Source organism: Nomascus leucogenys, chromosome 22a, assembly GCF_006542625.1.
Source record: "Nomascus leucogenys isolate Asia chromosome 22a, Asia_NLE_v1, whole genome shotgun sequence".
Classification (NCBI taxonomy): domain Eukaryota; kingdom Metazoa; phylum Chordata; class Mammalia; order Primates; family Hylobatidae; genus Nomascus; species Nomascus leucogenys.
Genome location: NC_044402.1, coordinates 138282852 through 138299997, shown reverse-complemented (window position 1 = coordinate 138299997; position 17146 = coordinate 138282852). Strand labels below are relative to the sequence as shown.

Here is a 17146-nt window from a genome sequence, read left to right as displayed (position 1 = left end):
CTGCCTGGGAGTGAAGCAAGCGTGCCTCAGGCTGTCCAGCGTGGAGTGGAAAGATTGGGTGTTAGGGTCATGAACCATTGCGGACTCCCCTCCTGCTTTGGAAGAGCCACTTTTAGGACAAATGAAGATGAACAGGCACGTCTGTGCCTCAGTTGGGATCCTTGGCTGCACGCAACAGAAACCAACTGGGGCTGGTGTGAGCTGTGGAGGATCTGGTAAAGGGACCTTGGTGGCTCCCAAGTCCCCAGGAGGGTCTGGGAAGCGGGGTCTGCACAACCGCCCTGCAGAGCCAGTCCCCGTGCGGAGGCCGAGCTGCTCCTTCTGGTGGGGTCTCCAACAAGCTAAGGGAGTGCAGGTGCAGGGGCCAGAAACAATGACAGTGGTCCCTTCACCCCAGGCCACAGGGTGTCCCTCCCTGTCAAATTCAGGTCAATCTCCTGCCGTCCCCTGGGCTGTCCAGAGCAGCTGCCTGCCCCCAACCTACTGGGCCTTCCTATCCTGCAGTCCAGCCAGTTCTAGCTTCCACCACCCATGCAACCCCCTGTCCTAGTCTGGCTGCAGGGCTGGTCCGGTGGCCTTGACCCCGGCCTGGCTCTGGGCTGGTCCCTCCTGGATGCTGCATCCCCCACCTCTCTTAGAGCCACTCTGCCTCCCAAGGGGCGGGACTGCCATACCCAGCCCATTGTCCCTTGCTCCTTAGGGACAGAGCCCTCCCCGACCAATGCTGCCCTTTCTTTCCCGCCCTATGGGAGCCCAGAGTCCCACAGCTGGGATGAGGCCAGGGGCAGCTATTCAGGTAAATCTGGATACCAGTTTCATTTTTTAGGTACAGGCAAAGAATGCTTGGGTTTTTCTTAAATGAGCCTGATGTGGTTTCTTTCCTTGGAGAGAGAGGTAACACCAAAGTTTTAAAACAAGATAAAATTGCCAAAGTTTTAAAACAAGCAATTCAGGGCCAAATGGGTTCCATTCCTCTGTGTGACTGCAAATGTAATCATTCATAACTCATGTCTTTAAAAAGCCACGTGCAGAGGTTGCTGGGTAGACGGCTGCGTTCCTCACCCAGCACTGGGCGTGTTAAGACAGGAACCTTCCCTCGAGCTGTGCGTAAGTTAGGAACTCAGTGTTGCTTGAGGGAGTTCAGAGCAACGGCTTCCTTCTCCACAGCAGGACAGCGCCCCTGAAGTGAGCATACATAGCAGGCACCCCAAAGGTGGAGGGCCCTCAAGCAAAGTGACAGGGTGGGGATAGAAGGACGGGGCAGCTGGGCCCCCCACAGGGGACCCCTGGACACTGCTCATCAGGTGTTTGGGCTTTCTAAGGAGACAAGGGCCACAGAGCTGATGGGTCTCAAAATCAGCAAATGCACTTGACGCCCGTGTTTGGTCTGTGCCACATGGGGCAGGAAAGGCCAGTTCTACAGCTGTGTATTTTAGGTTTATAGAGAGAGAATCTCAGACCCCATCACTGTCCTCCTCCCAGCCGGAGTGGTGGCTAAACGGAGAGTGCAGGTCAGGTTCTAAGTCAAGTTCATGCAAATTCCTGAAGCCTCCCTGCTCCCCTCCCACCAGCCAGTTCAGGATGCTGATAGCTGCAGCTCACAGGCCAAGTCCTGGCCTAAGCCCCTCGCACCCATTAGCCTGTTATTTTATTTTATTTTGAGACAGAGTCTTGGTCTGTTGCCCAGACTGGAGTGCAGCAGCAAAATCATGGCTTACTGCAGTCTTGACCTCCTTGGGCTTAGGCGATCCTTCCACCTCAGCCTCCCGAGTAGCTGGGACCAGAGGCACATGCCACCGCACCCGGCTAATTTTTCTATTTTTTGTAGAGATGGGGTTTCCCCACGTTGTCCAGGCTGGTCTTGAACTCCTGGGCATCGTCCCACCTCAGCGTCCCACAGTGCTGGGATTACAGGCGTGAGCCACAGTGCCTGGCCACCATTAGCCTATTTAATCCTTGCAAATAACCATTATGGCAGGGACAGAGGGGCTCAGACAGGTTAAGTAACCTGCCTAGAGTCACACAGCCCAGGAGTGGTAGAGCCTGGATGCGATCCCTGGCACGCTCATCTCAGAACACGTGGGAGGCATGGTGAGGTCAGTGACCTCTTGTGGAGACCGCAACACCTGCCCCAAAGGCTGTGGGTGGCCCATGTCTGTGGAGGATCTGAGGCCCTTGGCCAGGAGCTCCGGCTGCAGACGGGCTTCCTCAGGGTGTCTGCCTCCCTCAGGCTTCCCAGGAGTGGCTTCGGGGGCTCTCATTGGGCACGTGTGAGTCCCACGACCTGGACAGTCACCTGGCCACCCCACACTAATGCCCAATAGCACAGGGGCCCTGGGAGAGTGGATGTGTGGCCATCATCACTGTCACTGAGTGGACGACTTTTGCAAAGGGGCATGGACTGGAGAGAGCACAAGGTGCCCCCGGCAGCACCAGGGCAGGCCGAGAATAGGCTGCCGAGCTGCCTCTCCTCCCCGTGCCAGGCCCTCCTTGGCTGAGGGGCTGGCATCGTCCATCTATGCGCAGACTCGATCCACACTCAATCCTGAAGCCCCCGCTAAGAACCACTAACGTCCTTAAGGCATGGATGATACCATCGCAGGAGGGTGGAAAGATGGTCGTGACTATAGTAAACTATTCTCAGCATCCCTCCTTTCAAAGAAGCCTATATTTTTTCTCTTCTAAAACACACCTTTACTGAAGGATAATTTATATAACACAAATTCACCCATTTTACATAGACAATTCGATGATTTTTAGTAAATTCACTAAGTTGTACAACCATCACCATATCTAGTGGTTTTCTTTATTTTTTTGAGACAGGGTCTCACTCTGCTGCCCAGGTTGGAGTGCGCTGGCGCTCTCTTGTCTCGCTGCAGCCCTGACTTCCTGGGCTTAAAGAAGCCTATTTTTGCATACATTTTATAACACATAGCGCAGTGGCACAGGGGTCTAATTTATAAGCAAATCCTGGAGGAGCATGTCCAGATTATTTTACTGGCAGGGGCAGGACCAAGAGAGTTGGGGACGACTGTCCCAGAGGGTGGAAGTGCCCAGGGCCCAAGGGAGTTGGGGCGGGGGGAGGGGGGAGGATGGGGGGCGGTGGAGGAAGCCGGAGCTCCCCAGCCCATAGGAACGCCTGCTCCTGCCTCCCTGACATCTAGCTCTCCTGAACAGGGCCCCTTCAGTTGCCACGATCTGTCCCTGGTGGGTTGCGAGGCCTCTGTCCCTGGTGAGCGTCTGCTCCTTGCCTGGCCTGGTCCGTTTCAGGCACGCGAGTGCCTGCGTGAGGTGTCAATCACGGCCTGGCGTTTCCTGTGTGGCCTGGATATCTCCCCAGTGCTTCCCTCCAAGTCAAACTTGACATCCTCTAGAGTGAAAGCACTCAGCTGTCTGAGCTCCCCCTCTCCCTGCCCCTGCTCTGTCTAAAGTCCTGTCTCTCTAGGGGTCATAAAGCCCCAACGTGCTCTCCTTCCTCTGGCAAGACCCTCTCATTCCAGCTTCTCAAGCCCAGGCTGAGAAACTCCCGCCATCCGCTGACACCTCTGAGCAGCCAGTGCAGGGGCGGTTGCGAGAAGAGGAAAGGTCCTCAGGGCCGTGGGCCAGGGCCCGGTCGTTCCTCTCCCACCCACACAGCTGCTTACCCCGCCAAAGCCTCCACCAAGTAGATTCTCCTCCACCTGTCATCTGATTTTGGTCCTCAAAGACAGCAAAGCACTGCATTCCAGCCCACTGTCCCCTCTCTCGGGCTCAGAGCCTCTACCCCCAGGAAGTGCCTGCTTTGTGCTGGATGGGGGTACTGTGCACAGTTCTTTGTCCCTCTCTTGCATCCGTGTTGCCCACTCTTCCTGGAAATGCCCAGGCCCTTCCAAGTCCTCACTCGGATAACTGTGGCAGCCTCTAGCCTCACCTTCAACCTCGGGAACCTGGTGGGAGACCCCTGACTGCACACAGCACCCTCCATCCTCCTCCCCAGCCTTGGTCCTGCCCACGACTGCCATTCAGTAAAATTCTATACATTGTCAACAGGCACTCTTCATTTCTGAAGTTGACAAGTGAAGAAATCCTCATTTTTTTGGTCATAAAATAAAACACAGGTTGAACTAAAAACTGACTGTCCAAATTACCAGAGAAGAACAAGGAAAATACAGACCTGGAGAAAAAGTAGGAAGCTCCTGTAACTATTAAGAAACAGAAAATGGAAAATAAGATGTTAGATGAGCTCCAAGCATCCTTCTTGAAGCCAGAAAGGCGGGTGAGCAGCACCAGGGCGCCGCATGGGCCAGGCCCTGCTACCGCCCCCACGGAGGCCTGGAGAGTCCTCAGAACGGGACATGGGTGCTCCCATACCGCCCCATCCTGCAGATCAGAGTTGCACGGGACGGGAAACGGCCCGCCCAGGGTCACCAGGCCCTCAGGGCAGGCCCTGGGATTTGGTAAACAACATTAATGTGTCCCTAAAATCCACAAGAAAACCAGATGCTAAACCAGGTCAAAGAGCTAAGTGACTCAGGGGAACATCCAAAAGGTGGGTGGTGGGACATGACACAGACAAAAGACTAGACAATGAGAAACCACAGTATTGTCCCTGACAAAGCTGCCGCTGTCCACCTGTGAAGTAACGCGTGGCTCCTCCATCCCGTTAGAACGGCTACCGTCGAAAACAAAATAACACATTTTGCCAAGGCTGTGGAGATGTTTTTTCTTCCCCGGCTCGGCTCTCCAAGGCTGGGTTCCCCACGGCGTGCCGGGGAGCCTGCAGCGTGGCAGAGGTGGCCTCACGCGGCCCCTGAGAACCAGAGCCTTGCGCACTGCTGGTGGGAATGCACAAGCCACGGCCACTAGGGACATGCTGTGGCAGCTCCTCAAAACATTAAACACAGAACCCCCTGATGATCCGGGTGTATGTCCTGGGTATGTGCCCAGAGGCACTGGAAGCAGGGTCTCACAGAGATATCTGAACACCCATGTTCACAGCAGCCTGGTTCACAGCAGCCAGAAGTGGAAGCGACCCACGCGTCCACGGAGAATGGATAAACACAATGTGGTCTATCCATAACAATGGAATATTATTTGGCCTTCGAAAGGAAGGAAATTCCAATTCACACTACAACACGGAAGAAACTTAAGGACATCAGGCTAAGTGAAATGAGCCAGTCACAAATGCTGTATGATTCCACTTATACAGGCTCCTAGAGTAGTCAGAAAGTAGAATCGTGGGTCCCAGCGGCTGGGGGAGGTGGTAAATCAGCAGGGGGTTAGTGTTTAACTGGGACAGAGTTTCAGTTTTGCAAAATGAAAAAAAACTTCTAGAGATGGATAGTGGCGATGGTTGTCCAGCAATGTGAGTGTGCTTAGTGGCATAGCACTGTACACTCAAAAATAGGTAAGATGGTACATTTTATGTGGTGTATACTTTACCGCAATTAAAATTAAAAAAGCAATGACTGGGACAGAGGTTATGCTAGAAGAAGTCACCATGCAGCTGTGACTGGCAGGGTGACATATGGAATTCCCTATCCTCTCCCCTGCACGAACACACAGCAACACATGCCCAGGGAAAGCAGGCAGGGTCATAAATGCAGCGCAGGGTTTTCACACAATGCGCATGGATGGGGAAGACGAAAATAAGGATACGGAGGCCCTAAGTATTAAATTTAATATGATGACTAGGATGGATACATAAAAACGCCACACTCCTCCCATGGGCTTATGGGCCATTTACAACACGAAAAATCTGCAAGACCAAGAAAGAAGCCGCAATGCACACTAAAGTCATGGTTGTGGTCCTGCTCTGCCCCTGACCACAGTGCAATAAAACTAGCAATGAGTATCGGCAGAGAAACCAAAGAGCCGGAGCCCCTGAGATTTGTAAAAACTTGCTTCCAACAGTTCACGTGCTGAAGAGGAAACAGAAACCACAAATGCAGAGAATCCAGAAAATATCAACAATGGGCACAAGAAAGAGGAAAACTCAGGGGATCCAGCCAAGCTGCCAAGCAGAGAACCGATGACGTTTCATTCCCATGCCAGAAAGAACAAAAACAAATGCATCAGGCATTCAAGAAAAAGTGCAGAGTAAGTAAACTCAAGAACTGTTTTTTTTTTTTTTTGGGGGGGTGGGGGGAATCAGTGAGGAAGAGACTAATCACAGATTAACCACTGTCCATTCTGATCAGGAAATAACATGAAAATAAGAATTCACAAAATTGCACTAAAAAGGACAAATGTTCACAGATGTAGAGGGAATTAGAAAAATAATTGTCCACATAATGATATGTGGATAAAATGAACAACTTCAGAGAAAAATGTAAAACAACATCATTGCTACAAGACACAGAAAACCCCAGCCAGGCGCAGTGGCTCACGCCTGTAACCCCAGCACTTTGGGAGGCTGAGGTGGGTGGATCACCTAAGGCCAGGAGTTCGAGAGCAGCCTGGCCAGCATGGTGAAACCCTCTCTCTACTAAAAATACAAAAATTAGCTGGGCGTGGTGGCAGGTGCCTGTAATCCCAGCTACCTGAGAGACTGAGGCAGGAGAATCGCTTGAACTTGGGAGGTGGAGGTTGCAGTGAGCCGACATGGCTCCACTGCACTCCAGCCTGGGCGACAGAGCAAGACTCCTCCAAAAAAAAAAAAAAAGACAGAAAACCCAAGGGGACCAATAATACCAGAAAGATACTGAAAAGGTTGCCAATTATCTGCACCATGAAAAGGAGCCTGGCCCCGGTGGTTTTGCAGGTGAAAATGAAGACCCTCTAGATCTTCAAGGAACTGCTTATTTCCATCATCCTGACTGTCCTAGCACACAGGGAAAGAATAAAGGTCGACAACCTGTATCTTGGGAAGAAAGCCCAATGCTGGTACTAAAACTCCCAAGGGAAAGTACAGAGCAAGCTCACTCAGGAAGAATGAAGCCACACTCAGAACAAACAGTGGCCAACAGACACCTGTGAGCCAAAAGGCTGCACAGGAATGAGGGAACACTCCATTCATCCCCGAAACACGGGAGGTTCGCAGCCTCTGACCACTTCTCCTGTGTCATAGCCTCGCCAGTGCCAGTGGCCTGCCAGCGCCCAGGCAATGTCCAGCTGGGCAGGCTGCTGTGTCACATCGAACGGTTCTTCCTTCACATGACAAAAGCCGACTTTACACACGGGAAGAAGATGCATTCTCCATCCCCCTCCCACCCCCGCCCCCACCCCCACAAAAATACAATAAAAAAGTATCTGGCCCCAAAGGAGAAAGACAGAAGGTTTAAGGTGTTAACTCTTGGCCACATGGCTCTGAACTGTGGGGATCACCTACATGAAGCTTTTCTTCTGCCTCTGCCGCCACTGAGACGGCAAGACCAACCCCTCCTCTTGCTCCTCCTTCTTGGCCTCCTCAACATGAAGACCTTATGATGATCCACTCACACTTAATGAAAAGTATATATATTTTCTGTGGGTTTTTTTGAGATGAGATCTCACTCTGTTGCCCACGCTGGATTGCAGTGGTGTGATCTTGGTTCATTGCAACCTCCACCCCCTGGGCTCAAGCGATCCTCCCACCTTGGCCTCCCAAAATGAAAGGATTACAGGCGTGAGCTACCATGCTGGGTCTAATTTTCTTAATAACACTTTCTTTTCTCTAGCTTACTTTATTCTAAGAATACAGTATAGGCCGGGCACAAGGGCTCACGCCTGTAATCCCAGCACTTTGGGAAGCCAAGACGGGTGGATCACTTGAGGTTGGGAGTTTGAGACCAGCCTGGCCAAGATAGTGAAACGCCGTCTCTACCAAAAATACAAAAATTTGCCAGGCATGGTAGCAGGCACCTATAATCTGAGCTATTGGGGAGGCTGAGGCAGGAGAAACACTTGAACCTGGGAGTTGGAGGTTGTGGTGAGCCAAGATCGCACCACTGTACTACAGCCTGGGCAAAAGAGGGAGACTCAGTCTCATAAAAAGAAAAAAAAAAAGAATACAGTATACATACATGTAACATACAAAATATGGGTTAATTGACTGAAACTGTTATCAGTAAGGCCTCCGCTCTACAGTAGGCTGTTGGTTGTTAAGCTTTGGGGGAGTCAAGGGCTGCACTCGAATTTCTGACCATGTGGGGGGTCGGCGCCCCACCCCTGCGTTGTTCAAGGGTCCCTTGTATTGCCATCGCCAGCAGCAAAGGAAGGCAGCTGCTGTCACTCCCCTACTCAGCAGTGAGTCACTCTCCAACACAGTACGACTGGAGAACAAAACAGGGAAAATTGTTAAGAGGTGGTAGGACCACCCTAGGTTACGGGTGACCTTATGACTGGCCTGAAGAACCAAGCAGGAAGCAAAAAAACTAAAATAAAAAACAGGCACAGGGTGACAACAGTCACAAAACAAACACACAGAAGACGAGCTTCCTCCTAGCCCAGCGATGACCAGCTAGAAAACAAAATGAGGGAAAATATCCCACTCACGGTAGCGGCCACAAAGCTCCAGATTCCTAGACACCAAATGAGTCATCTGCAGGAGAAACGAAATCTCTGTGGAAGGGCCTGGATGCAGATGTGGGGGTGGAGGAAGAGACCGCTGTTTCTTGAGCCGGTGGTCTTGATTTAATCCTCCCTGACCAGTTAATACATTCAGTGCAATTACCATGAAAATCCCCCAAATATTTAGCCATTGATGAAAATTGCTAGGAAATTAAGGTAAATTCCAGATGCATCAAAGGTTTGTGTATTTACAACCATAAGGCACTGGAGGAAACCTACACAGGCATGCTCTCCGGTTTCACCTCCTCGCTGCCTCCTGAGGGCAGCTTTCGCTGCTGCCTCTCCTGCAAAGGACCCTGCCATCTGCCTCCCCCCACCACCAATCATGTCAAGGTGCCCAGTGGTGCCCGGGGCCCGTTTCCTTCTCTGTCCTCCCTGGCCGTCCTCTCTAGCCTCTCACAAGGAGCCTGGGCCTGTTTCCACCCACTCTCACTGGTCACCCCTCCAAGCAAGGATTTGACATCGTCCAGGCCCTGCTGCCGCCAGAAACACCTCTCTTGGCCATACCTCTTTCTGAATCCTAGATTTGCACAGACTCCTGCCTATGTACCATCAGCCCTCAGAATCCAAGGGGAACGCTGAACCCCATGTGGCTGCTGAGGATGGGGCTGCCAGGTGCAGCAAATGACAAGATGCCTTGCGAAATCTGCATCGCAGAGAAATGGTGGTTTTTGATGTATGTTCCCGATACTGTATGAGACAGGCTTATACGCCTTGTTTATCTGAAATTCCAGTTTGCCTGGGGCTCCATGTTTCCTGGCAGCGGCCTGGGGTGTCATCTCCCCTCCCCTGCACTCCCCTCCCCTCCTCTCTTCTCCCCTGCTCTCCCCTCCCCCCCTCTCTTCTCCCCTGCTCTCCCCTCCCCCTTCTCCCCTGCCCTCCCCTCCTCTCCTCTTTTCTCCCCTGCTCTCCCCTCCCCTCCTCTCCTCTCTTCTCCCCTGCCCTGCCCTCCCTGCTCCCCCAGGAGCTCTGCCAGGTGCTGTTCTTCATTCCTCAGCGCTGCCTCACTTCCTGCATCCAGGCCCAGGGACTGGAGTCCATCACTTTCACCTCCAGGACTCCCTGGAACCCTCCCACTCCTATCCTGGCCTGGCCTCCTGCCCATGCTGGGGGCCACAGCTGAGGGCTCCTTTAAACCACACCTTCTATCCTGTCACCCCCCTTTAATGTCCTTCAAGGTTTTCCCACTGCCCTAGGAATGAGATCTGAATCCTTAGAGAATAGGTCTTTCCTCCAGCACCAGCTTCGGCTCAAAGCCCTCTTCCCCACCATGCTTCAGTCAAAAAGGCTTCCAGGAACTTCCAAAAAGCAGGGCCTTTGCACAACTGTCCTTGCCCTCTGCCCTCTGGACTGTGCTGCCGCTGCTCCTCAGGGCTCTGCTCCGTGGTCTCCTGTTTATTTCCTGTTGCATTTCAGTGGCACCACATGTCTACATGGTTGGCATGCAGCAGGGCTGCCCCACCTTGGCACTGTGGACATTTGGTGTGGGGTCATCCTCTGGGGGGGCTGCCCTGGGTTGTGTAGGACACCCTACCGTAGCAGGCTGCTCTGCACCCCTGGCCTCTGCCCCCTCTGAGTCCTGACCCTGTGTGTCCCATGTGTGTGAGAGTCCTGACCATGCATGTCCCGTGTGTGAGGTGGCAGATGGGTGTTTCCAGGAGAAACGGTGCAGCACTTCCCTGGCATTCCCTCATCCATCCACCTCCCCCGCTTCCCTCTCACAACTGTCTCCTCCAGAGGCAAGAAAATCCCTGCAGAGAGAGCCAACCCGGGTGTCAGTCACCAAGTGTCCGCTGAAGAGGCAGTGCTTTCTAGGCCTCTTCCCCTCCCGGCCTGGGGCCCAGGGTACCCGGCAGCGGCAGGCCTCATGACGCAAACACTTGCATGGTTGGGCAAATCACTGACTTTTCTCCTCCCAGGTGGTGTCAGACTCAAGACAGTCCTTCCTGAGACTCGTGTGGGGGTACGTGGTGGTCCGGGAGGACAGGGGGCAGGGCTTCCTGGGCCAGCTATACCCCACCCCCTGGAGTGAGCTGGCCCAGGCCACGGGCCAGGTCACTATGCCTCCCCTCCTGCCCCCGTGGTTTCCCAGAACTCTCAGCTAATTTAGGAGCTGCTCCCCGGAGCCAAGGCGTGGGGGCCTGAACATGGCATGTGTGGGGGTGACACTAACGTACCCTGAGGGTCTGCTGGGGGCACAGAGGAAGACCCCCTGTCCCTGGGGTGGTGGGTGGGGTGGGGGTTCTGGGAGGCTGGGCAGTTGTCCCTGTGAGGGGTGGAGGTGCTGCTAACCCTGGCGGAGGACAGAGTGGACGGCCGGGGCCTGGGGTTTTGGGATTCTGGTTCTTGGTCCCAGAGAATCCACCATGTGACTGCACATAGGAGGGAGTGAAGCACTCTCGGAGCACGGTGAGGAGTCACTGAGAGAGCTGAGAACGCAGAGTCGGGAGGGGGGCTGTGACTCAGGCCCATAGCCCTGCACTCCTGCCACATCTGGCTAGTGTGTCCCCCTGGACCCTGCTCCAACAAAGCCACCCACAACCCGTGATTTAAAAGATGGTTAAAGTGATGCCTTTTGGATGCCCCAGAAATTACTGAAATAAACCATCTGAGGAAAAAAAATATTTTTCCTGAACACAATAACATCATTTGGTGAAGTGAGTACGATTTTGTTCGGGCTGGGAGCCCTCCTATGGTGGCCGTGTTGATGCACCCTCCTCACCAAGGAGAAACAGGTCCTGCAGGAACATCACCCAGCTGGGGGCCCTCCTGTTCCGGAGCAGAGAGGGCTGGGGACAAGGACATCCCTCCAGGGCTTCATGTGTCTGCTGTGGGATGTGTCAGAGGTAAGCAGGGGGTATGGCAGGCTGGGAACTGAACAGTGCCCTGGCAGCACCGTCTCTGCCTCTTCATTTGCCACCAAGAAACTGATGGGCTGGGGCAGTGGGCACACGGTCCAGTAAGTGCTGGAGCCACCAGGGCCACTGTAGCCCGGGCTCCCCTGTCCCCTTCCCAGCTCCCACTGTCTTCCTGGCTGCAGCACCTCCTCCTTCAGGAGGCCTCCCTGGGTCCCCAGTGGAGGAGGAGGCTCTTGGGCAGGATTCTCGCACAGTCCCCCAGGTATGCCATTCTGGGAGCCCCCGAGCCTGCTGTCTACCAGACACCGTCCCTGCAAGGGACAGACACCCATCTCAAATGTTATGGGTCACATGATGGAAATGTGTACCCCATGAGCTCGATCTAGGGGGCTCAGAAGGCATCAGGAGTGCTCTATGTCACGGACAGGTGCTCCCCCATGGCTCACAGGGTAGACTGTGGCAGCCCCACTCAGATCCAGCCTGGAGGAAAGACGCAGTTTTTCCCCGTGGTTCCAGCAGAACACTGACTGTCCAGCCTGCGGCCAGTCTCCTCCCTGGGACCATCTGGATGGCCAGGCCTGGCTCAGGGCCCACTAAGGGCCAGCCCACCATACCACAAAGACCATCAGGAAAGAGGGGTTCCAGGCCTGAGTTGGGGGTGGGGGCACTGGCACTGGCGGGGGCACTGGCAGGCAAGCCCGAGGGGCTTCACTCTCTGGGCTCAGCATTTCCGCTGGAATTCACACTACACATGGCATCTGCATCACACAGTCAGCCAGACGCCAGTTGTAACTGATTAGAAGCTATGAAATGGGCGTATTCTGGGGAAAAAATTCAGGACAGACTTTTCCAACTAGCCTTAAGTAAAGATTATACCTAAAACATTTCCCGGAGCTGAATCTACCATCTGCACTGTGGATATAAATGTTTCTCAACAGCCCTGGCCTGGGACTGGTAATAAGCACACTGACAGGCATGCGCCTATGGAAGGAAGACAAAAATCCAGAAATTTCTTCCTGCAGCTAAACACACAGAGAGGGTAAACAAACACACTGAGTTGATTAGCAAATAAGAATCCTTCAGATTTGGACTTTGGCATGAGAACTGTGTCCAGATTTAAAACCGCATGGCAATCTGAAGCAGTCACATAGCATTTCCTGTGATGTCCCCGTCATTCCAATTCTCCTTGTATTTATATAGAGTCATATATTTCAATTAATGTTGCAGCCATTAAAAAAACCCCTAACTCCCACATGACAGCCAAGGAAGGCATGCGTTTCCTAGGACAGATGACTGAGTTCATGTGTGACAGCACCAGCCAGCATTCCCTCAGTGAAGATGGACTCGAAAAATCAGGGGCTTCTAATGCATCCTCCTTTCCTGATTAACGAACAACTTTTTGGTGTCTATACACAAACCTTTAAGAATGCATGTAGAGTCTCCAGTAAACAGAAGAGTACACAGGATGCTCAGAGGGAAAACTATATATGGATCCTAAGTTTTTTTTTTTTTTTTTTTTTTTTGAGATGGAGTTTCACTCTTATCGCCCAGGTTGGAGTGCAGTGGCATGATCTCAGCTCACTGCAACCTCTGCCTTCCGAGTTCAAGTGATTTTCCTGCCTCAGCCTCCCAAGTAGCTGGGATTATAGGTGCCTGCCACCATGCCTGGCTAATTTTTTTGTATTTTTAGTAGAGACGGGGTTTCACCATGTTGGCCAGGCTGGTCTCGAATTCCTCACCTCAGGTGATTCACCCACCTCGGCCTCCCAAAGTGCTGGGATTACAGGCGTGAGTCACCGTGCCTGGCCGGATTGTGAGATTCTTAATAACTACATAAGACAAATGGCTTGATTGTAAAATTGTCACAGATAAGTTCTTAAACCTGTAAACTAGAGTACTTAAAAAAAATTCCACATTGCCATTCTGGGTAGCAAAATCTTCATCACCAAGGAGATCTGGCTAGTGCTACAGCTTGGGAAGGAAACAACAGCCTGTGCTCAGTAATTCTACTAATTACAGCTGGGCTCAATGACATTAATTTACTGATAACCTCATAAAGTTTTGTTTGTTCTTCCAAGCTATAATATTAGCCAGGCCACTCAAAATAATGTTAAAATTACAGGACTTTGGACTTTCGGCAGAACATGAATAGTTTTCCTGGTAAACAAGGAAGGTCTTTATATGTGATGGTGACATAGTGTTTTATTCACACAAGCTTTAGAGGGTGCAGCCTCTGGACACTAGTAAAGAACATTTATTTATTTGGTTATTTATGTAAAAAATATTCCACAACCCAGCTCTCTGCCTTGCTAACAAAGAAATGTTTGTTTCTTAGGAAACGAAAACACTGAAGGCCATGTCAAGCCAAGTGGAGAGAATAAAATTACTCTGAGATTCTGCTTTCCACGTAACTTCAGCCAAAACTCTAAAGTGGCAAGATCCGCTTTCAGATTATACTATACTGGCCTCTGAGGATTCTGTGCAGATCTCTCACCCCTTGGAGAGGTTTACAAACAGGGACCAGAAATCCATGGCCCCCAAGAAACCCTGGCCCCTCTCCTCGCTGGGCCACGAACTGCTCCCCCAGCTACAACAACAGCGCCGGTGGTCACTGCTTGCCCAGTGCCAGCGCCAAAGAGGTCTTGTGCGGCAGGTGACTCTGACCAACATCACTGTTTCTGGGGAAAGGCCACACATACCAGAAACAACTGCTCCGGCCTTCCCAGGGGCACTGGGTTCTCCCACGCCAGTAACCTGTTCAGTTTCCGTTAAAAGGTAGCTAACTACACGGAATAATGCAATAACCAAAGCGGTTTAGAAGGGGCTTGAGTTAGCATTTTAGGAACACATTGCAGACAAGGGAAGTGAACAGGACCATTTCTTGCCGAATGTGTGGCCAGTTCCTGTGGCCATGGGGCTGCTGATAATCTCCACTTCTCCCTCCAAGTGGCAAGCCAAGCATGTTCCACCATTTCACCAAGGGACCCGTCCTTCTTTAAATTTCTATTAGCCAAAAGTGCCAAGTTAACAAGCAAACCAAAAGAAAAAAGAAAAAAAAAGCGATGGAAATGTCCCGAAAAGGGCTGGCCTCATTTCTGCAAAAGACGTGATTTGCAAACAAGCAACTGCTGCATGCGACAGATTGTCAGTGTTGACTAATTTCCATACAAATCGTCTGTGGTTCTGATCCCCGAACACTGCGTCTTCCGCAAGGTGCCTGTCTGCTGGTTTTGCAACGCGGGACGGCCTAGGGAAGGGAGCCTGCGCTGGCAGTCACCGCGGCGCACAGCCTGAGAAACGAGGTGCGGGGCTGGGGAACCCCGCGTCCTGTTTTTCCTTCTGAAAACAAGTTCTCCAGTGTGCAGGGCTGACTCGCCCCACGCTTTCCAGAATGCCCGCTCTCCGACGTCCCCAAAGCCGTCGCTTCCCCGGCGAGAAGCGCAACACCGGTCCGCGCCCTCCGCCTCCCCTGTGCCCTGGGGCCTCCCGCCTGGAACCGGGGCGGCCCGCGTTCAAGGGCAGCGGATCGGTGCGCCCGCGGCGCCTGTCCCCACCCGCTCCCCTCCTCTCCTCTAGAGGTCACCGGCTGGCCGGGGGAAGGGAGCTCGGCCGGGACCCCTGGCCCTACTCACCCAGGAGCAGCCAGAGGCCGCGCCGCGGGAGGCGGCACAGGGCCCGGGCCATGGTGCACAGCGGTGCCGAGTCAAGTCCGCTCGCCACGCGCCCCGCTGAGGACTGAGCCCGCCGCGGCGCGGGCCCGCTGGAGACGCGCCGGGGGCGGGAGCGGTGGGAGGCGGCGGCCGCGCAGCCCGGCCCACTGCGGCTCCCCGGGTGGGTGCCAGGGCCGGGGGCGCCCAGGGCCGGTAAAACCTTGCAGGGGGGCTGCGCGGGCGTCTCCAGGCCCCTCCTGGGGGGGCGACACACTTGGGCTCCCAGGAAGGCCTCCTGAAATGTTCTCCGAGCAAATAAACACTTTTTAAACTAGGGAGGGTCTCCTAGACGACTAAGCGTGAGCGGCACCTTGGTCTCCACCTGGGGATCTTCCCCTCCTCCTCCTCCGAGGTTCTGGGCGTTCCTGCCTGGTTTTGCCTTGCAAAAGGCTAAGATCTCCCAGCCTTATCTACCTCTCCGCCCAGGTGCAGGCGCTGGGGAGCGTGGGGGGCAAAATTCGCCGCCGCGCCTGGCGAGACCCGTAGTAACCCAAAATGGCGCACACTTACCAGGCCCTGGAATGCTGCTCCAGATCTGCAGGATGAGTGGGTGGGCAGAGGCGGGGACAGCACGGCAGGTGAACAGAAGCCGTGGGGCTGGAGGGAACAGGGCTCTTTCGGGGGATTGAGATGGCCTGGGAGTCTTGCTGTTGATGGGTAGGTAGCGAGAGCCTAGCAGGAGGATGTGAGGGCCTGGCCACAGAGTCCTGAGATGAGGTTTGCTTTGGGGGCACTCTGGCAGCTGCATGGAGAACTGATGGGGGATCTTGGGTACATTCGTTTATGTAAAGTGGTGAGAGGAGGGCGCTCTGGAGATGGGCCGGGGAAGCCTGCGGAGGAGCAGGTTCTGGGAGGCACAGGCCTGGCCTCTCAGGGCATTACTGGTGGCTGGATTTCACTTGCAGTGGTTCCTTCTTGTATTATCCTGTTCCGAGAACTCTTAGCAACAGTAAATTTATACTTGTGCTAAGAATGCACCATTGCCCTTGGAGGGGGAAGAATCACCACCCTGGTGCTGCGGCCACAGCTGTCTCTTTTGTGGTGGAAGCTGCAAGCACACAGCATTGCTGAGTGACCAACGTTTCCTCCTAGGGAAGGGAACAGTCTGTGGCTGAGAGGCTGCTGCCACCTGCAGTAAGCTCAGAGAAGGGGAGACAGCTGACAGCGAGGTCATCCACTGGTTCTTCTAACACAGGCTGGAGGGCACTCAGGGCCAGCATGCCTACCACCCGTGCAGGGGCCCCAAGTGTTCTGAGAGTGAGGCGTGAGAGGTGGGGGAGGGCACACATTCTCTTGACTTGATTAGCCCTTCTTCTTGAACCCTAGGAGATATACCCCACTGGGTGGCCTGGCATCCCTACTTTCTTCATTTAACAGACATCTGTGTCCCTATGTGCAAGACACTGTTAGATCAACAAGCCCTGCCCTTCAATTGGTGAATCTAGGGGGTGACCTCTAAAACTCTCAATAACATGAGCACCACAATACAGGAGCCATACGGAACAAAGGACACTTGCCTCAGCTGCAGTGCAAATAAGGAGACAAAGGACTTTGGACAAAATGCAGCCCAGGCAGTCCTGAGGGCTGGGTGGAGAGAAGTGCACAAGGGAAATGCAGGCCCGAGCACAGGCCTGGCAGCCAGAGGCTGTGCCACGTGAGAGCAGCACAGCTAGTGGGGAAGGGTGGCTGCCAGCACAGCCCTGGGACAGGGCCACCGTACATCCTGCACTAGGCGATGGCCAATCACAGTGGGGGAGAAGAACCTGCATCTTTCTGCAGCCATCAGTCGCCCTCCATATCCAGGGACTCTCTGGCTTGAGCCACCCTTTCTACTTGTAGCTGTGGACTTTGGCGGCATGGTTTTGGTTGGCAACTGGGACTCCTCTTTCATCAGTCTCAGCAGGAGCCTTTCTTCCCACCGTTTTCTCTTTGAAGCTTGACTGCAAGGAGGCAAGGCCAGAGCCCCCTGTCACTGCTGTTTTCTCAACATCCCCTAAAGGATACATTTTCCTAAGAAGACAAAGCCTATTTCTCAAGTTCACATGCTTT

The 17146-nt window shown here is 53.4% G+C and overlaps 1 protein-coding gene and 1 non-coding gene across 2 annotated transcripts in view; both read right to left on the bottom strand.

The window, feature by feature from the left end:
• RAMP1 (receptor activity modifying protein 1) overlaps window positions 1-15193 on the bottom strand; it is a 53478-nt gene extending 38285 nt beyond the window's left edge. The window contains exon 1 of the mRNA XM_012510729.2: window positions 15020-15193. Within this exon, the coding sequence (XP_012366183.2) occupies window positions 15020-15071 (52 nt within the window). The 5' untranslated portion in view covers window positions 15072-15193. The remainder of the gene's footprint in view (window positions 1-15019) is intronic.
• Window positions 4709-4787, bottom strand: LOC115832603. Its single transcript, XR_004028126.1, has one exon. It is a non-coding gene; the product is annotated as a small nucleolar RNA SNORD55/SNORD39 (small nucleolar RNA).
• Window positions 15194-17146: the final 1953 nt, after the last annotated feature.